Source organism: Elephas maximus, chromosome 8, assembly GCF_024166365.1.
Source record: "Elephas maximus indicus isolate mEleMax1 chromosome 8, mEleMax1 primary haplotype, whole genome shotgun sequence".
Classification (NCBI taxonomy): domain Eukaryota; kingdom Metazoa; phylum Chordata; class Mammalia; order Proboscidea; family Elephantidae; genus Elephas; species Elephas maximus.
In genome coordinates, this window is record NC_064826.1 from 121,240,576 (window position 1) to 121,261,477 (window position 20,902).

At 56.0% G+C, this 20,902-nt stretch overlaps 1 protein-coding gene across 1 annotated transcript in view; it reads left to right on the forward strand.

Moving 5' to 3' along the window:
- GCK (glucokinase) overlaps positions 1–19,811 on the forward strand; it is a 126,313-nt gene extending 106,502 nt beyond the window's left edge. Inside the window, exons 2-10 of the mRNA XM_049894228.1 lie at positions 10,076–10,238; positions 11,666–11,820; positions 12,925–13,044; positions 13,627–13,722; positions 13,903–14,002; positions 16,365–16,548; positions 17,334–17,489; positions 18,168–18,401; positions 18,816–19,811. Of these exons, the coding sequence (XP_049750185.1) occupies positions 10,076–10,238; positions 11,666–11,820; positions 12,925–13,044; positions 13,627–13,722; positions 13,903–14,002; positions 16,365–16,548; positions 17,334–17,489; positions 18,168–18,401; positions 18,816–18,960 (1,353 nt within the window). The 3' untranslated portion in view covers positions 18,961–19,811. The remainder of the gene's footprint in view (positions 1–10,075; positions 10,239–11,665; positions 11,821–12,924; positions 13,045–13,626; positions 13,723–13,902; positions 14,003–16,364; positions 16,549–17,333; positions 17,490–18,167; positions 18,402–18,815) is intronic.
- Positions 19,812–20,902: the final 1,091 nt, after the last annotated feature.

Consider the following 20,902-nt stretch of genomic DNA (forward strand, 5'->3'; position numbering starts at 1 on the left):
CAATCCCTTGGATATCCGAGTTGTGTCCCATTTCTTTTAATTTTAGGATGAATAGCCATGAACATCCATCATTGAACTTGTCAGATTATTTCCAAGGGATAAATGAAAAAGAAACTCAAGCCATGCCCCTTGATCAGCTCCCACTTGAGCAGCCAAGGGATGAGGGTACCAACTGTGGTACTGATTCCGTTCTTCCAAATGCTCCATCTCTTTCCGTCCCCATTAATGGGGAGCTCACTGTCAACCGAGACATCCTATTCCATTGTCGGCCGCTGTTTAGCTGTTTTCTTAGGATGTTCTAAATTGAGACCATGTTTAGCCATCCTCCTCAGGACAGCCCTTGAGATAGTGCAGACTCTTAACTATGCCCTGGGCACTCCCAGTTCCTTCGGCCATCTCTGAGGCCCTCCTCTTTCCATCCCAGCCCCTCTTCTCTACACAGGCTCCGGTTCACCCATCAAAACCTCCTTCAGGGCAAGTTCTGTCTCTTGCTAGGCTGGCCTTCAACTCCAGCCTAGTACTGACCCACAGGATCATCCTTTCACTTAGAGAGGAAGTGCTGGGACAGGAGGTCAAGGTGGAAAGGCACAAAAGGTATGACCTGAGGTGTGGGAGTCTAGCTGTGGAGAAGGGTCAGCTAGTGTAGGAACAGATGTTTCAGACCCCTTCCTGCCCTCACGGGTGTCTGTGAATACAAAGGGGCCTCTGGGAAAGGGCTCTGGAGAGGATGTGTGCTGCTCAAAGTAACAAGCTAGAGAGGTCTGCAAGTGAAGTCATCTTTGCTCTATTTTGGGAAAGGGATCAATCCTGTCCAGAGCTTCTTCAGGGGCAACCCTACTGGCCATTGGTGGAAGAGCCAATGAGCACTGGAAGCCCAGCCAAATTAGGAAGGTGCCCAGTTGCCTCCGCTCCAGCCTTTGTTCACTTCCTCCCCACCTACCTCTCAGAGAACAGAGTGGTGGTAGACTTTGGGGAGGAGAACTTTGGTCCTCCTTACACATGCTGTGCACTTGAACCAGGAGATGTCAGGCATGTGCCAGGACCAGGAGACTGGCAAAGCCCTCGGGAACGGCTGTTCCAGAAGAAACCCCCACTCCAAACCCTGGTATGAGCCCTTCTACTGTGCAAACAGTGGCTTGGAGTCAGGGGCTGGGCAGTGGGCAGGTCAGTGACCTGTCACAGCTGGTCTGGTGGAGCCATCTTTGCTCTATTTTGGGAAACGGATCAATTGTGTCAATGGCTTCCTCAGGAGCCAAACCTGCTGGCCATTTGTGGGAAAGCCTGGCATGTGGTCAAGCTGCCACCTGTACCTTGGCCCACTGGGGAGCTCCAACTAATTTTAGCAGAGCTTGGCATGTATCCACATGTCCTGGGCATGTCCAGGGTCACTACTGGGCAAGCCCCAGGGAATGGGGTGCTCTGAGGCAGGGGCTATCTTCAGCCCTTCCCTCTCTCTTCAGTTGAGCCAAAGGGATGAGGACACAAGTTACCTGAGTAATAAAAAGGGGTTTTGTTACAAAAATACTTGTTTTAGTCTTCAACTGCAAATGGCTGCCTTGAGATCCTACCCCCCCTCCCCCCCAAAAAAGAACAAGCAGGGAGGTAATTCTTGGGTTCAACTGATCTCTCAGGATGCCTGGAATCAGGCACTAACCACTGCCCTACCCTGCCCACTCCCTGCTGGAGACCAAGCGTGTACCCCTCCTGGGCATCACTCCCATTGGTCCGGATGAGGTCATGTGCCCACCCTTGAGCCAATCGTGCACTAGGGTGGGCTCTGCTCTGATTGGCAGAAGAGACTTCATCATGGAGCATTTCTAAGTCCCCATGGCAGTAGTAAGTTCCCTAGGGCTGGGATGTGGCTTTGGAGGGCAGACGACAGGAGCAGGCCAGGAAAGGTGTGACTGTGAGTCCTGTTCCTACACAGGGCTGCAGAGGGAAGGCCTTCCTAGAAGGGCCAGTCCCTTGGAGCAGTCGAATCCTCTCGCCTCTGCATCCGAATACTTCTTGAGCCTTTCGGCCTTCTGCACCTCCCCACCCCTCAGCCTTGCCTTGGATCAGAGCCTCCTTATTTCCTGCTGAGAATTCAGCAGCAGCCTCCCCTTCTCATCCAAGCTCCCCCAGAATATACGAAATGCAAGCTCCTCCAAGTTAAAATCCTTCTGTGATCAAGTCTAAACTCTTCAGCTTGGCACTAACAAACAAGGCCATTTCAGCCATCCATCCTGGCTCAGTTCTCACCGCTACTCCTCCCACCCCCAATTACTGTGGCCCAGGCATTTCAAACACTTGTGCGTTTCTGGGAAACCCTGGTGGCATAGAGTTTAAGTGCTACAGCTGCTGACCATAAAGGTCGGCAATTCAAAACCACCAGGGCCTCCTTGGAAACTGTATGGGGCAGTTCTACTCTGCCCTGTAGGGTCGCTATGAGTCAGAATTGACTTCACGATGGGTTGTTTTTTTTTTTTTTGGTGCGTTCCTGACTTTTGACCCTTGCAAGGCAAATGGGCTCTTGCATTGATTAAGAACCAGCCAAATAGTGAAGGGAAGTAGGTGTCCCTCCGGGCACCTCTGGGTAGCCAATCCGGGCTCCCAGTGTGCAGAGGGCACAGTCAGCTTCCCAGTAGCCCTGCCCCCTGACCTGATGTGGGCCAGCTCTGCCCTCTGTGCCCGCCCCTTGACCCCAGGGTGGGGACAGAGTATATCAGCAGCCCGCCCTGGATCACAGTGCAGAAGCCCTGGGCGGCCTGCCACAGGTAGCTCTCAGCCAGGCAGCCCTCACCTGTACAGGTGAGGAGGCCCATCTGAGCCCCGAGCACAGCAGAAGTATCTCCATCTTTCAGAAAACCTACTTCTTGGCCCCTCAGAGAGATGGCAGTGGATGCCACGACGAGCTGGGTCCAGACAGCCTTGGATCTGGTAAGGGTCACCCAAGGGCACCACTCTCTCCTTCCAAGGGATGCTGGCCTTGGGGGAGCAGCCCGGGCGAGGGAGTGGCAGGATTCCTAGTGTGCAGACAGGTTACAGCATGTGGGGGCAGTATAGAATGGTGATGGCTGGACCCCTAGAAGGAGGCAAGCAAGGCTCTGGGGAGTCCCCTCTCCCCACTATTCCTTCCTCACTGCTGTCCCCTAACGAAAGCCACCCATGGAGAGTGTTGTGTTGGGAGCTCCTTTTAGCAGCGGCTTGTCAGTTCGTGGGCTGACGATCTCCCCCAGGATGCTTGCTCTGGTGCAGCCAGCCATCTTGTAGAAGACCCAGCTTGCTCAGCACTCCCCAGCTGTTTCAGGGCTTCCACAAACTCGCTTTTACATGACCCTCAACCCTCGTGGCAGTTCTGTGGCCTGTCACTACTGTGTGCACAGACTCGAGGCCTGGGGAATGAGGGGGCCAGGTTCACTGCCCTCCAGGGATATGGGGTGGGCTCTGGAGCCCACACCCCGATGCTCTGGCCTTAGCCATGTCCTCTGGGGCTCACAGCCGTCCCTCCCAGCACCTCTGCAGACTGTCCTTTAGGCTAGGGCACACAGAGGGGTGGCAGGACTTCAGTGCTCACTGCTCCTGCTTACTGAGGACTTATTAAGACCCAGCTTCAAGAGCTTTGCACACATTCCTGCCACTCTACAGGTGAGGAAAAGAAGACACATTCAGCTAGCAAGAGGCAGAGCTGAGATCAAGTTCAGACAGAGAGGTTCCAGAGCTGCTCTGGTGACCAGAACCCTGTGCTGCCTCAGGGCACGGCTTAGGCACCCCCAAAGGCACCAGCTGAAGGCCCAAAGGCATTCTCTGGGTTCCACAAACAGAAGGGGAGAGGATGAAAGGCCTGCTGCGGGCCATGGCCTCTTCTGTCCCAAGGCAACATCTCATGCTGTGCTCCCACCTTGGTGCTGACTGCCTGGGCAGAATTGCTCAGCTTGAGGTTGGTGGTGGCTACACCAGTCCCTGTTTCCACCCCTCACTGGCCCCAGGTTGTCATTTCTTGACCTCCCCACCTTTAAGCCCCTCTCCTATTTCCTGGTTCGGGAATTCTCTGGGTCCTTGAAGGGCATGCCTCAAATAAAGGGGATGGCACAATGGCTGCCTAGGCAGAGGCTGCTCTTGGGTAGAGTTTGTCTCTATGAAGCCACTGTATCTTTATAAGGAAAAAAGGGCAGAGAGGTTGTTTGTAGCTGCAGACTGTGTGTGCTTCTATTGCCACATTCCCCAGAGAAGTGTCTGTGTAGGCTCCTCCACGCCCACCCCAGACATCAGGAAAGGCTTGACCCTGCTACCTGAGGCCCCAGGTGCCCAAGTTTGGGCCCAGAATGACCAGCTGGATGAGAGGCGCAGGAGGAGGGGAGACTGTCCCCCCAACAGCCTTCCCCTACCCCCTGGGCAGGTGCTGACTGGATCAGCAGCCTTGAACATGCTCTCTTTCACTGGGGTAATAAGTAATAATGTAGGGCACAGGTGCTGTGACTTATATGCCCCAGTCCCACCCTGGGAAGGCACAGAGGCAGGATGGCTGGAGTTTCAAACTCGCTCTTTAGACTCTGTCCCCTCTGGCTGTCTTCCCCTCTTATCATGAAAACCCCTGGAAGCCAGACTAGTTCACAGCCATCAGTCCCCTTCCAGCAAGGCCAAAGGAGAGGCTGCAAGAGCCAGGGTGAGCTGGGGGTGTCGTAGGGGTGTGGGAGACACCCCCCGAGCCCAGATGACCTGGCTTGAGGCCAGCTCCACCCTCCCTGCCCAGGTGACCCTGCTTGGCAAGAATGGTCCAATCTATGTGTGTTCACAGCCAGCTGGCTTCCCCTTGGTTCCCTCCTCTCTAAAACAGAGCTACTAGAAGGTGTCCTGCCTCCTTGACTGAGCTTTGGGGAAGGTACAACAAGCTAAAAGATGGGAGGCTTTGTGGGGTGTTGGCTCTTCTTTGGCTGTGCTCGGCAGCACCCAGCCCTCTGCAGCCCTGCTGCTCCAGCCTCTACACACCAGGTGACCCAGTGACCTTGGTCCATCTCCAGGCCTTAAGCGTGGCCTACATCTCCTTGGCTTCCAAAGTTAGGGCTCCAGCCAACCTTTCTCCTGAGCCTAAGCCTCCAGCATTCAACTTCCCTTGGCTACCAGACATTTTGATGTGCCTAAAGCAAATTCCCAATTTCCCCACCCCAGTCTGCATCTCCAAAGATCCCCAAACTCTGTCAATGACAATCCCTCCTTCAAGTTGCTCAGGCCAAACCTAGGAGGTCACCAGACTCTGCTGTTTTGCTCCCCATCCCCTTAGTCCATCAGCAAATGACACTGGCTATACCTTTTAGAATCCTACCACTTCCCATTACACTGTTCCATGGGATTCACACCACCATCCCAACTTTGGGACCAGACTGGTGGCTCTCTGCTTCTAGCCTGTCCCGCAGTTTGTTCTCCCCATGCAGCCAAGGCAGTCCTGTCCTTAGCTGAGTCAGAGTGGCCATGGATCCCTTCTCCCTCAGGCCAGGCCAGGGCCCACCGCACTGCCCTCCATTCAGCAGCTCCCTCAGCTCATCCCAGCACCATGTCACTCCACCTTCCCCTGTCAAGTCACACCTCACTGGCGGGCTTTCCCTGACCCCACCACAACTGCAATCGCCCCACCCATGTCTTCTCCCCGCTCTGTTTTCTCACCACCCAACATGCCACCAGTTGCTTCCTTATTTGGTTATTGCCCAGTGAGCATCGACTGATGAACGGGGTCACAGCTGTGCTCTCACACACCAGTGAGCAGCAACGGCCAAATATCTGTATTGTTCTAGTTGTGGATGTGAGCTCTGATTATGAGTCCTGCTTACTTCCTGGACAACATCTGTAAAACAAACACCTTTGAGCTGGCCAGGGCTTGCTGCGCACAGCCCTGCTCTTCTCTGAGGCTGGAGCTTGGGGGAGGACAGCTCTGGCTATGCTGTTTGTCCACCTGAGGCCAGTGTTTGGAGGCAGCTTGGACCTGGGGGATGTGGTCTCAGAGTGACCGGCCAGAGTGACAGGCTGGCTTCTCCAGGGTCCTCCCAGGTCCTCTGGGCTTCTCTGGGTTCCTCCGGGGTCCTCCAGGCTCCTCCAGGCTTCTCTAGGCTCCTCCAGCCTTTTCCAGGCTTCTCTGGGTTCCTCCAGGCTCCTCTGGGTTCCTCCAGGCTCCTCTGGTTTCCTCCAGACTCCTCTAAGCTCCTGTGGGCTTCTGTAGGCTCCTCTGGGGTTCTCTAGGCTCCTTCAGGCTTCTCTGGGCTTCTCTGGGCTCCTCCAGGCTCTTCCAAGCCTCCTCCAGCTCCTCCAGGATCCTCCAGGTTCTTGCTCTCCCCAGGCTGCTCCAAAAAAGAAGAACCAAACCCATTGCAGTTGAGCCAATTCCAACTCATAGCGACCCTGTAGGACAGAGTAGAACTGCCCCACAGGGTTTCCAAGGAGTGCCTGGTAGATTTGAACTGCCAGCCTTTTGGTTAGCTGCCATAGCACTTAACCACTACACCACCAGAGTTTCCAGGCAAGTCCTTCAAACACCGGCTTACATAGATACCCAACCCAGGCTTGTTAGAGAGACTTCTGACTCCAGGTCTGGACTCCAGCAGGGGCTCTGTTGCCATGCGAAGGAAGCAGACCTTGGGGTGTTGGGGGACAGGCCCATCTGGCTGCAGACCCAGCCCTGGGCTTCCTGCCCTGTGAGTTTGGGGTGCGCTGGGCTGCTTTGTCTGGCTTGCTTACAGGTGAAAGATGTGATAACATGGTGCCTGTGTCTCATGCAGAGCACAGAGGGTGACTGCCCACACTGAGCCTTGCCGCAGTTTCTGTACCCCAGCCCTCAGAGGGTCTGCAAGGTCCTAGACCTCCAGCCCAGCCAGCATGGTGAGCCATCCGCATCTTGTCCCTCAGCCATGACCCTGACTGTTCATGACCTCAAGGGTAGGAGGTCCTACCTGGGTCCTCTGGGGCATCCGCAGGCCACCAAGTGCTGGAGTACATCCTGCCCCTGAGGAGGGGCTTGTGCCCGCAGAGGCTGGGCGGGGGGGCTCACCTTTAGGGGACCCTGCCCATGAAAGAATTGAGCCCCAGGGAAGAGGTCTGCTGGAGGCTACGTCACCAATGGCCCATGGAGGACTGCAGCTGTGGAAACTTCCAGCACCCCTTCCCAACCTGTGCCCACTAGGAATGGGAGCCCTAGGGATGGGCACAGTGGGGCTCACAAACCCTGTGGTGTAGACAGTGAGGGGCCTGCCAAGCCCAAACCGGGTGGGCACAGTGTGCTTGGAACAGTCTCACTCAGGAAGCCCCCCTTCGAAGGTCTCCATCATTGGGCCGTCCCAGCATCTCAGCACCCAAAACAGTGGTGGCACACCCACGCCCTGCCCATGAGGGCAACTTCTCTACAGTCCCAGTGAGAGTGCACACCTACCTTTACAGACCTTTTGATCTGTCAGGAAGAGTCAGAAGTCCAGGTTTTATGTAAAAATGCCTCTAAGTGTTGGCAGCAAATTTAAGCCTCTGAGGTTATTGTACAAGATAGATCTGACCCACAGGCCAGATACAACTTTATTTACAGAGAGGAATTGTCTCCCCAAGAGGCTCCTGTCTCACTTTGTCACTGCTGCAGAGTGTGTTGTCCTGAGGGACCCAGCGTGGGCATCAGTAGCCCTGTCTGGCGGGCACGCGGTCCTGCCCTGGCCTTTGCCATTACAGCTCTCAGCCCACACCCCCACGTGCTCCTATTTGAAGGCTTTTTGACCCTCTGTAGAATAGATTCTTAGAAGTCGCTAGATCAAGATTGAATTTTGAAAGACACTCTGAGTCACCCTCTGAATGGACAGCATCAGTCTGACATGAAGCGGTCCGGGATTCCACAGAGGGACTTTCTGGCCTGGAGGCTAACAGTCTGCCCAGCCCTGCCAGCCTCACCACGCCTGTGATAAAGAAATAACAGCTACCCTCTGTCCCTCCTCAGAGCTGACCCCTGGGCCCCTGTAGCCAGGTCAGGCCAGCCTGGGAGGAAAGGTCACTCTGCAGGCCTCACAGGCCCCAGGCTAGCGTCCTCTCTGTGACCTCAGACTGCCGGGTCAGCTCCTCCCAAATGGCAGCAGGGATGTGGCTGCAGGGGTGAACCCAACAGAACACTTGACGGTTGCCAGACGCCCCTGAACAGCCTCGCTTCAGGGAAATGTCAGGCCTTCTCTGAGCGTGGGCTTGGGCTGTGCACTGCACACATGGTTCCTGTTGGCCTCTTCCTCATCAAGAAAATGGGTACATCCCTTCTGGGTGCTCTTGTGGAGAGGATGGGAGGCAGCCTGAATAAAGCGCTGGCTCCCGCCTGCCTGCTGTGTCGGGGCTCAGCACAGGTCGGGGGGTTATTAAAGGTAGAGTAGGGCACAGGCTGGGCTGTGGGCCTTGAAGAGTAAAGCTGGGTGTTTCCAGAGTGCTGAGGATGTCACCAGGGGTGTGCCCACAGGGACAGCCACAGGGTACGCTGCCCCTTACCCCTATGCCCGAGCTGCAGATGGTGCTGGGTTAGCAAACACTGACCTTTGAATCTGTGTGTGTCCTAGGCTTTGTCAGGTCCCCCTTTCTGACCTCCCCTGGGTTTAAATGTGAACCGTGGGGCCCAGTTAAGAGAAGCGTTCTTAACTAAGAATCTGGATCCATTAGGAACACTGTGGGCTGCAGGGAAGAGAGCCTGAATGACCATGGCCTCAGCAGTTGGATGCTCCCAGGACTCGCACGTGGGGTGGGGCTTCCAGGGGTGGAGGTCCCTGGGGGTGGAGGTCCCTGGGGGTGGGGGTCCTGGGAGTGGGCACATCACCATGCCACCTCTCCTCTTCACCATCCTCAGCAGGTGGTAATAGCTTTTCCCCTCTGGCTTGTCTCCTCCTGGTTGCAAGATAGTTGCCCCCATGACTGAAGTTAGAATGCACTTCCCATAAGCTCCCCACCCCATCACTAAAATCTGCTTCCCTTTGCAGCCATTGGCCAGAGCTGGGTCACTGGTCCAACTCTAAGCCAATCTCAGCAAAAGGAAATAGGAGTCATTGCTCATCCCTGGGAATGAGGGGCCTCCTGCTTCAAAAAGCTAAGACAAAGGGACAAAGGACTGTGCTGCCTCCTGGCTAGAATTCAGAGCACCTCCAAGCCCCTGCCTGACGTGTAAAATCACTGCATGGAGCAAGAACACTCTTGCGTGTTTGTGAAGAGTAGAGCCACTGTTTATCACAGTATCTTTCCTTCTTCTTTTTAGTTCAAAATGAAAATACTGCTTTTCCTTACCATTGCCCAGAGAGAGCCAGCATACCCCCTTGGCCTTTCCTCTATGAACACACACTGTATGCAAAGGGGTCACACACAGCCTCGGAGCAGGGTTCAGCTCCCTGGAACTCAAGGCCACTCCCCACATCCCATGTGGCAAGGCCAGTGAGCACAACACGGAAAGTCCATACCTACAGCTCCAGTGCCTACTGCATCTGGGCCTCGGGTGTCAGTGGCTCCACGAGTCCTCCCTGCCAAAGGCCTTGGGGCACCCATGATGAGGATAGCCATGCTGGGGTTGGCAGACACCTCTGTGTGCACACTGCACACCAGCCCCTGCTCTCCCAGAGGTGAGCGCCGGGGCTTTCAGTCTCCCCAGGGTGGCACCCCCAGTTCTGTTTCCTCTCGGCCCAGGATCCAAGGGAGCAGACCAAAAAACCAAACCCATTGCCAATTCTGACTCACAGTGACCCTACAGGACAGAGTAGAACTGCCCCATAGTGTTTTCAAGGAGCCCCTGGTGGATTCAAACTACCGACCTTTTGGTTAGCAGCCGAATGCTTAACCACTATACCATCAGGGTTTCCAGAGGGAGGTGCTAAGAGAAATTATGCCCCAGGAACGTTCTAGGCCCTGCCCTCTGCCACTCACCACCCCTCAACACACCCCAAGCAAAAATTATTTAGGGGCTGGTCTCCAAATGCCATGGCTTTAATTTTTCAACTGGTTTTAACTACGATAAGTAGTTTGAAATTATGTGTCCATATTGAAGGGTCTTCTCCCAGGCCCCCTAGCCTGGCAGCCCCTCCTTAGCCGGCCGCTCCCGAGCCCCTCCCTTTGGCAGGCAGAGCAGATCCTGGCCGAGTTCCAGCTGCAGGAGGAGGACCTGAAGAAGGTGATGAGTCGGATGCAGAAGGAGATGGACCGTGGCCTGAGACTGGAGACCCATGAGGAGGCCAGCGTGAAGATGCTGCCCACCTACGTACGTTCTACCCCAGAGGGCTCAGGTACGTCCACCAAATGGGACCGAGGGACAAGAATGTGGAGACAGCGGGGGGGGGGGGGCTGGGAAGGAGGAACAGAAGCAGAGGGACAGGGAGCAGGGCCTGAGAGCAGGGACAGGGGTCCAGGGACAGGGAGGAAGGAGGGACACGGGGATAGGGGCCCAAAGGCAGGGTGCAGGGATGGGGACACAGGGCTGGGGAGCAGGGACAGGAGGTAGGGCTGGGGAGCAGAGACAGTGGTAATGGGCAGAGGAATGGGGAGCAGGGAGAGGGGTGCAAGGATGGGTTACAGGGATGGGACACAGGGACCATGTGCAAGGACAGGGTGGAGGGATGAGGCCCAGGGACAAGACAGCCAGGGATGAGGGATGAGGTACAAGGACAGGGGTGTAGAGATGGGGTGCAGGGTAGGTACGGGGCACAGGGACAGGGAACAGGAACAGGGGTGGGGGGACAAGGTGCAGGGACGGGGACAGAGGGATAGGGTGGAGGGATGAGGGTGGAGGGATGGGGCACAGGGACAGGGACACAGGAATGGGGTAGAGGGATGCTGTGCAGGGATAGCACACAGGACAGGAGTAAAGGGTAGAGGGACATCGCCCAGGGATGGCACACAGGGACAGGGTTGGAGGGACAAGGGTTGAGGGATGGGGTGGAGGAACAAGGGTTGAGGGAAGGGGGTGGAGGGAAGGGGGTGAAGGGATAGGGTGCAAGGATAGAAGTGGCAGGACAAGGATGGAGGAATGGGAGTGGAGAGACAAGGGTGGAGAGATGAGGCACAGGGACGAGATAGATGGGGAGGAGGGGTGAGGTGCGAGGAGACGGGTGCAGCCACAGGGTGTGCAGGGTATGGGGCACAGGGACAGCTCCTCATCCTGGTGACAGCTGTCCCAGCCAGACCAGCAGGCAGAGGGGGCCTTCCACAGCAGCTCTGACTTGTCCTCCAGCAGGGGCCTGTCACAGGCTCTCCATGAGCAAGTGACAAAGTCTCCAACATGTTGGGTCCCAGACGCTTACAGGTCCTCACCCTTGGCCCTCTGGGCTGTTCCCCAGTCCTTTAGGCTTATTGTGAGCAGTCATGCCTCAGTAAAACTGCCTTTGTCATCTCATTTATGAGAGACTAGCTGTCCCTGGTCACTTAGGGTGGAGCCAGCTCAGCCTCTGAGACCAGCCTCGCCCCTCCTGAGCCCAGTACTGAGTCTGGGTTGCCTAACTAGCTGGTTCTGAGCCCCAGATAAATTTAGTCCAAGGCAGGGGTTTTCACAGTTTACTCAGGGGTCCCCCAGATTTCTGATCTCAACAGGCTTCACCCAGCTCCCTTGGGCCCTTCCTGTGCCTTCCCTCGCCCTGGGGTTTGGTTGTCCAGGCACCCCCACCCCATCCCCCCAACCCCCCGCCAGCAGACTGATGAGCGTCTCCCCGGGCTGCAGAAGTCGGGGACTTCCTCTCCCTGGATCTGGGCGGCACCAACTTCAGGGTGATGCTGGTGAAGGTGGGCGAAGGTGAGACAGGGCAGTGGAGCATCAAAACCAAGCACCAGATGTACTCCATCCCTGACGACGCCATGACAGGCACTGCGGAGATGGTGAGCAGGGTGGGCAACCGGGGGCTCAGTTCTCTCTGGGGCCATGGGCTGTGGGGACAGGAAGAAAATCACACCCCCCTCCCGCACCTCAGCCTCAGAGGGGCCTGAGAAGGCAGATGAGAGAGCTTAGACGTACTGCACCAGGCACGGGCGACTTGTTCACGGGTCCACAGTCACCCTCTGGCCAGCGTTGGGGAAGGTACTAGGTTGAGGAGGGGGTTAGTGGCAGGAGGAACCCCACAGAGTGGAACCCCTGTCCAATTTCTCAGAAGAACAAGTCAATGTGTAATGATTAGCAATGTGATAGGACAACTAAGCAGGGAGGCAGGAGTGCTTCAATCCAAGTCTGCCCAAGCAGCCAGGCCTGCTGACCATGGGAGACCCAGGAGAGGGGCAGAAGTAGAGTGAGCCCTGCGCCGGAGGCAGGCACGGCGGGGTGAGAAGTCAGATCCTAGCCACCCACCAGGCACGGCACAGAGCCCAGTCCTCCTGAGGGCAGAGTTACAAGGCAGGCTAAGGGTCCATGGCAGCCCAGGGCTCTCCACACCGCCTGTCTGCTGTCTGTCCAGGGGCCATGAGAGAATCAAGGTGGAAGTGATGGTGCTGGTGCATCCCTGGCCTCCAGCACCCAGCACACGACTTGGTCCATAAGTAGAACATTCCTGGCCAATTCTGTGGCCAGGCCCACAGGGAGGGGCAGGAGAGGCTGGTCCTTGACAGGGCCATGGTGAAGCATCTGGGACACCTGGAAGTATCAAAGAAGACTGGGTGCTGGGGACAGAAATTGTAGTTACAGCCGAGCCTGAGGCCGAACCTCACTGGGTCCAGCTGAAAGGGCTAGGCTGACAGCACAGGACCCTGGCATCAGGCGGGAGGCTCAGGGCCTGAGTTTCTACAAGCTGTGGCTAATCAGGACAGAGGAACCAAGGACGGGCCTGGCATTCAGGGGCAGACACGGAAGCCAATGCTCTCCTGAGACCTGAGGGCTCAGCACTGACTGTGTTCCTCAGGCAACAGGCCCCAGTGGGGTCGCCGCCTGCTGGCACACCCTCTGTAGTAAGAACAGGCCTTTCCTGGAAGTCCACCTGGGTATGCATCTTCCAGCTCTTTGACTATATCTCCGAGTGCATATCCGACTTCTTGGACAAGCATCAGATGAAGCACAAGAAGTTGCCTTTGGGCTTTACCTTCTCCTTTCCTGTGAGGCATGAAGACATCGACAAGGTGCGCTATGTTGAAGGGTGGGCCAGAGAAGAGGTCCAGCCTACTGGGACCCTGAAGATGGGTGGGTGGGTGGGTGGATGGATGGATTGATCCCAGAGACAGGCACATGGTATAAATAACTTGACTCAGAGTACATAGCAGTGCCAGAGCTCAAAGTCAGCTGCCTCCGCCATCCACACGTCGCATCACTATGCTACACCAACCCCCCCAAAAACAAACTCATTGCCACAGAGTCAGTTCCAGCCCTGAACCTTGTCTTTACTCTGGAATGCTGTCTCTAAGCTTTACTGTTCAAGAGTGCCTTTTTAATAAACATTTTAAAATTGGCTGCAAACTAGCCCTGCAGAAATATAAGATATTTATGGAGAATTGTCTCCCAACATTTCTCAAAGTTTTGTGACTACTCTAAGCCTCAGTTTCCCCAAGTGTAAAATAGGGCTGCATGTCCCTGTGGTCCGAGTTAGCTCCCTGGCCCTTCACCCCCTGCCCTGAGCCAGAGCTGGGTGAAAGGCCCTGCTCCTTGTCCCCACATCCCTCAGCATTTGTCTGCAGCAGCCACCAAGGGCTTTCCTCTTTCCACAGGGCATCCTTCTCAACTGGACAAAGGGCTTCAAGGCCTCAGGAGCAGAAGGGAACAACATTGTAGGGCTTCTGAGAGACGCCATCAAACGGAGAGGGGTGAGATGACATCTTTGCCTGCCCCTGGGCCTCCCATCCCCAGGCACCTTGGCCTCTCTCTCCACTCATCTTTAGGTCAGAATGCCAAAGGAGGGCTGGGCCTCCTTCACTTAGCTGGATAACACAGGGGAGGCCTGAGACCACCCTCCACATCACTGCTGCCTCTGTGCTCCTTGGCAGGACTTTGAGATGGACGTGGTTGCAATGGTGAATGACACTGTGGCCACCATGATCTCCTGTTACTACGAAGACCACCAGTGTGAGGTCGGCATGATTGTGGGTAAGAATCCTCACTCCCTCCTTCCAAGAGCCACAATCACACCTCACATCACAGAAGACTGGGCTGTATCTGCACATGTGTACGTGTGTGCCTACAGCAGGCAGCACAGAGCAGGGTTCCCAGGGCCAGAGGCCTCCACCTTGCCCCGCCGAAGGCCCTGCAGTCAAAAGACTCAGTCACTGATGATAGGCAGACAGAGTCCTGTGTACTGGGCATAAACCCCAAAGGGGCTGGGTCACAGCAGGGCTTGGGATGCAGCCCCGGGGTCGTGTGAGTTCAGGAGTTATTTACTGGTATGGAAGTATTTCCGTCATGGGATAATCACTGCATCAGACTGACGTGCCAGCTGCCTGTCCACCGCATGCATCAGGATTCGTGAAACAGTTTAACATTTTATCCAGTAAATCAGTCAAACCACACAGATTTGTCCAAGTAGAAGAGGGTAATCAAGAGTGATGGCATGCTCCCTGGGCCATCCCCCAGTGCAGCCCAGCCTCCTGGCCCTGCTGGAGTGGAGGCAAGTGCCAGCCTTTCCCAGGAGTTCCTGAGGTGGTTATAACCAGCGCTCCCTGCTCACTGAGGAGCAGCCTATGGTCCTGTGGTTGATGAGCTGTCTGCTGGCACACAGGCTGCCTGTGTTTGCCGGACTCTGGGTCCTGGTCACCTACAGTCAGTGTTGAAGTTATTTGCTTCTATGGGTCCTTTACAGCCAACTCTGAAATGTTATATATTTGTGTTCTTAGGAACCTATCTCTAATTATATCGCCCTTCCACACACACACACACAAAATCATTTCATATATATATACACATATATATATAAACCTATATATAAAAACCATAGCTGTTGAGTCAATTCAGACTCATAGCAACCCTATAGGACAGGCCCATAGAATTCCCAAGGCTGTAATATTTACAGATACAGACTGCCACATCTTTCTCCCGGGGAGGGGCTGGTGGGTTTGAACCACCAACCTATCAGTTAGCAGCCAAGCACGTAACCACTTCGCCAGCAGGGTTCCATATATGTGTCTACACACACACACACACACAGTGAAACTTGTGAGAGCTGGAACTCAACAGAACTGCATTATTTTTCCGGGTCTCACAAATTCTCAGCCTTTGACAGGGTACACAGTCAGACCACTTTTCTGTCTCTAGTTTTAGTTGGAAATATTTGAGTTTTCCTTCTCTGACAGGCTTCTGCCTTACATAGGTTCCAGATTTTGCAGGTTTTTTAAATATATATATATATATGATTTAAATTCCAGCCTGACCTCACTTTGTCTCTTACATCTTTTATTTTCCTTATACCTTTGAGAAGGAAAGTTGTCTTTAAAAGCAACATCTGAACAGCTGCTCCAGCAGTCCCTGGCTATGTCCCCTAGCCCTCCCTGACACCCAGTCAGGATTTGACTCCCCAAGACCCTTGACGTGAGCTCTCACCAGGCCAGGCTATTTTTGCTCTGCCCAGGCAGATCGTCTTGGAGCAGAGATGGCAAACGGGTGGCCTACGGCTCACACCTGCCTTGGAAACGAGCACACTCCACCTCTGGTTACAGCCTCTGACCTTGACTTGCTCACGTGGCTGCCCAGGCTCCTGGAGGCACCTGAGTTTGCGGACCCTGACGCCGTCTTAAGCATGCAGCCCACACAGTCCCACAGGGCCCCGCACTTAGCAGGGCCCCGTGCTTGGCTTAATGCTGGCTGCCACTGTTCTGAAATTGCTAATGTTTGAACAAGGGCCCCACGTTTTCATTTTGTCTGGGGCCTGTGCTACCTGCGGTAGCCATGAGTGTTCCCTGAGGACCTACAGTGTCTTAGTTACTTGTGGGTGCCACCAAGCATAGGCCTGGGGCAGAGAAATTCAGATCCGTGTGTGTGGCCAGTGTTAGAAACAAAGGAGGTGCACAAAGGAGTAAAATGATACAATCTCCACAGTGATGCTAATTGCCAAGGCACTTCCACACTGTTTCCCTCAGTTCTCCCAATGTCCCAGGTAATAGGTGGGGAAGAGGAAACAACCCAGAGAGGTGGGATCTACCCATGGTCACACGGTAGAGCCAAGTCTTCTAGCGCCTGGGGGAGTCATCTTTCCACTGAACCAGACAACACATGGAGACCCTTCATGCAGGCATGAGGGGCACAGAGTGGTGGGGCCCAGAGGAGGCTGGGAGGGCACCAAGCCAAAGGGGACTCCTGCAGGCCAGGATCAGGACATGCTGGCGGGGTACACCCTGGAGACATGGGGTTCCAGGGAATCGCAGTCCTCGCCAGCAGGCGTAGCTGCCCTGCCTGACACCAGGAAGCCCAGCAGGTGGTGGTTGTCCCAGGAGGGGCCTCACACAACCACCTGCTGCAGGCACAGGCTGCAACGCCTGCTACATGGAGGAGATGCAGAACGTGGAGCTGGTGGAGGGGAACGAGGGCCGCATGTGCGTCAACACCGAGTGGGGTGGCTTCGGCGACTCAGGCGAGCTGGACGAGTTTCTGCTGGAGTATGACCGCGTGGTGGATGAGACCTCCATGAACCCCGGTCAGCAGCTGTAAGGACCAATCCTGCCCTACCCCCCACCTCAGTGCCTTGATGTGCTCTGGGACTCCCAGTGGCTTGCAGCTGCGGGTGGGAGCTCTTACCTCTGCCCTATAATGGGCTTGTTTTTAAACAGCTTGGTGGAAAGCGCATTGACAGTCGTTGCGTGAGTGAGCTGGCTCAACATTCATTCCGCTCACCCTCAGGCCACCAAATGTGGGAACACCCATCTGCCGACAGATTCCCACCCACCACTGGCATAGTAAAGTCTCTGAGAAGCCTGTAGCGATGTGTAATTGTGTTTAACCCAGAGCTCTCCGAAGTAACTATCTGTCCACAGTCAGAGTGAATATGAATATTTTGTGGGATGATATGGGTTCGAAGAACACAGCCCTCCCCGAGCTTGTTTTAAAATAGGTATAATTTGTTAACCACTTACTACGTGCCAGGCTGAGTCTAAATGGACTTGAAAGCAATGAGTTGGGTTAAGTGCCAGGCACGTGCTAATTATTAGCTTCACAGCTGATGCTCATAAATGTCTATTAGCTCAGTAGTATTAAATGTATTTAAAGATTAAAAAAATATTGAGGCTCATAGACCTTAAGCAAGACCTTGCCCAGATGCGTGCATGCCAAGAGCTTATGTCTCAGCAGCTCTCACAGTGTTGGGTCTCTACCTGCACGTGAGGACCAGTCACCCTCTCCGGCTAGTCTTGTTCCCACCCGTCTCCCTGGAGCCACGCCGCAGGCGCCGGCGGCGGACCCGTTCGGGGTGACCTGGCTCCCCATCTCTCCCCAGATACGAGAAGCTTATCGGCGGCAAGTACATGGGCGAGTTGGTGCGCCTTGTGCTGCTGAAGCTCGCGGACGAGAACCTACTGTTTCACGGCAAGACCTCAGAGCAGCTGCGCACGCGCGGGGCCTTCGAGACGCGCTTTGTCTCGCAGGTGGAGAGGTGCGCGGAGCGGGGGCTTGGAGCGGGGCTCGGGGCGGGACCTGGGATGAGGGGCGGGGGCGGGGGCCTAGTACCAGCGGGGTGGGCAAGGGACGCAGGGCGGGGCCCGGGGGGCGGGGCCCTGGTAGCAGGAGGGGGCGGGCAAGGGGCGGAGGGCGGGGCCCGGAGCAGGGGCCCGGTAGGGGGCGGGGCGGGGCGGAATGGGGCGGGGCTAGGGGATGGGGCTAGGGGCGGGGCGGGAAGGGGGCGGGGCGGGGCGGGGCGGGGGCGGGGCACGGTAACCGCGAGTCCCCTTCGGAAACTCACCACCCCCTTTACCCTCACCACAGCCCCGAGGCGCGGCATTGTTGTCGCCCTACGTTAGATAGGGGACCCGGGGCTTAAAGAGACTAGTAATAACCCGGGTTATTGGCTGGTGCGTGGCAGGATCAGGCTTCGCGCCCCTCCGGAGCCCACGCCCCCGGTAGCTTTGCGTGGAGATTACGTAGGCAGGAGTCGCCCCCATTTCTCCAACAAGAGGCCCCAGGTCGTGAGCACCGGGCGAACTCCCTCGCGGCTCCACCGGCTGGGTCCCGGCCCCTCCGTCTCAACCACCTCTCGGTGCGGGAGGCGCGGGTCGAGCGGAACCGCGGGGCCGACCCTCTTGCGACCGGCCCATCTCCCCCGTCGCCTCTGCAGCGACTCGGGCGACCGCAAGCAGATCTACAACATCCTGAGCACCCTGGGGCTGCGCGCCTCGGCCACTGACTGCGACATCGTGCGCCTAGCCTGCGAGAGCGTGTCCACGCGCGCCGCGCAGATGTGCTCGGCCGGGCTGGCGGGCGTCATCAACCGCATGCGCGAGAGCCGCAGCGAGGAGGTGATGCACATCACCGTGGGCGTGGACGGCTCCGTGTACAAGCTGCATCCCAGGTGAGCGCCGCTGCGGGTGGGAGGGCAAAGGCGCGCCCCGGCCCTCTGCAGTCGGAGCCTCCGGGGAGCAGCCCTCCCACCTCCCTCGCTCACTACTGGCCCCACTCCCTCGTGCGTCTGTGTCCTGACCGGAGAGCTCTCTGCCTCAGTCCCCCACCTGAAAAATGGAGACTGAAAGGGGCGCTCTCCGATGTCCCTTGCGGCTTACAGTTACAGGAACCTTTGATCTTCCCTCTGCCTTCCTCTTCTCTTCCTCCGTGGCCCAGATGTGGGGAAGAGTCCCCTGACCAAGGCCTGCCTCTGTCCCCTAGCTTTACCCCCTTGCGACTGCGTTCCGCAAACGGGAAAGGGGCGAGGTGGGGCCTGGGAGGGAAGGGAGGAGACAGTGGCCAGGACTGTTTCCTTCATCCTCAGCTTCAAGGAACGCTTCCACGCCAGCGTACGAAGACTTACGCCCAGCTGCGAGATCACCTTTATCCAGTCGGAGGAGGGCAGCGGCCGGGGGGCGGCGCTCATCTCCGCCGTGGCCTGTAAGAAAGCCTGCATGCTGGGCCAGTGAAAAGCAGCCTGGGCCAGGGCAGGACGCCTCTCCTTGCAAGGACCCTGGAAGCCTCCGACCCCCGGGAAGATGGGGAAGGCCCCACCGGGGCCCATATAGGCCTCCTCTCTGAGTCAGTGGGACTGACGGCCCTTGGGAGGAGGGAGGGGCTGGGATGAGCAGGAACGGAGACCCCACAGAGCCCCTCACCTTGCTTGAATCCCACAACCCAGACCAGAGCTGCACATTCAAGACCGTTGCATCTTCTCTTCCCTCTTGGAGCTCTGTCCTGGCTCAGCCAACCCTGGGTCCCTGCTCAGGGAGGAGGCTGCTGCTCTGGACATTGCTGGGGCCTTGCTTCCCAGGGAACTCAGCCCACATGGGGAGGTGGCTCCATCAGCTTGGCCAGACTGTGGCCGGGGGCTGCTGATCACCCAGGCCTGGTGGTTCTGTACTGCCACCCTTGCCATCTTGCCTGTGGCTCAAGAGGCCCAGGAGAGTAATGGGAAGGGGGTCCAGCTCCACTGTGGAGGCCTCTGGGCTGTGGTACCCCCAAAAGGCTTAGAGATATTGGCCTTGCCCCTCTGTGTCCCCATCCCTGGTTGGTTCGGCCTGGTTTGTGGTCCTGGAATGGACCCTCAAAGAAGGTCCCCAAAGCCCCTGCCTGAGGGATGGTGCCAGCCCTCTGGGTTAGGAACCCACACAGGGGGAGGATCCCCCCACCTGCTCCCACCGAGAGGCCAGGGAGCAGCTTGGGGATGGCATCCTCAGCTCCCACAGCCTTGCCCCAATTAGCCAAGAGACACCCAGGCCCTTTCTACTCACCAGATCTCCCAGGTGTTGTGTTACCCTCTCCACACCCAACCTGTGACTTCATGTTTTTTTAATTAAAACATTTAAAAGTTTCAAACATGGCTTTGTCAACCATTCTTTAGCCCCTCTGCATGAGGCACAGTACATAAAGAGATGTCTTCACTTGCACACAGCCGCTTCTGTAGGCCTAGATATTTCCTGGAATTCACTGTCCGTTCCCCCAGCTGTACCCTGGGGAGTGTTATAAGTAACAGAGCAGACGGAACAGGAATGGGGGTGGCAGGGGAGCGGGGGTCAGAGACATTGGACAGTCCCTGCCTTTGCCGGTCCAGCCTGCCTGCCTGCCATGGGATGAGGGCTGTGAGTCTGTTGACCTCTCAATGCTCAGTGCTAAAGTCCTGAGTGTCCTAGGACTTCATGGGGCTGGGCATTGCTCTGGACTTGGGGCAGGGCTCCCCCAGGAGCTGTCCCTGCTGCTGCCTAGCCTCACAGGACAAGTTATATCCCCTTGAGACCATTTAGGTGGTTGCAGGGATTGGGGGGCCAGGGATGCAATATTTCAGACGATTTCTAAGGTCCTTCCTGATGCTCACATGGGTGAAATGCCTATTTAGAGTTTGTTGTTAGTTGCTGTCAAGTGGATTCTGACTTATGGTGACCCCATGTGTGCAGAGAATTCCACAGGAGTTTGAAGCTGTGACCTTTTAGATCACCAAGCCTTTCTTTCCAGGCACCTATAGGTAAGTTTGAACCATCAACCTTTCAGTTAGTAGTGAGAACTTAACCGTTTGTGCCACTCAGGGACTATCAGAGTTATCCAAGCCAAATTAATTAATCTAGGGCCATTTTCCACATAAACGTAATTACACATTGTGGGATAAAGAATAGAAGCCCTGGTGATGTGGTTAAGTGCTCAGCTGCTAACTGAAAGGTTGGCGGTTCAAACCCGCCAGCCAATCTGAAGAAGAAAGATGTGACAGTCAGCTTACATAAAGATTATAGCCTAGGAAACCCTATGGAGCAATTCTACTCTGTCCTTTGGGGTCGCTGTGAGTTGGAATCAACTCAACGGCAACAGGGAGGGGTAAAGAGTTACTCTGCATAATTTGTTCTTGGAATTTCTGAGTAACTGAGGTGCCTTTGTTATCTA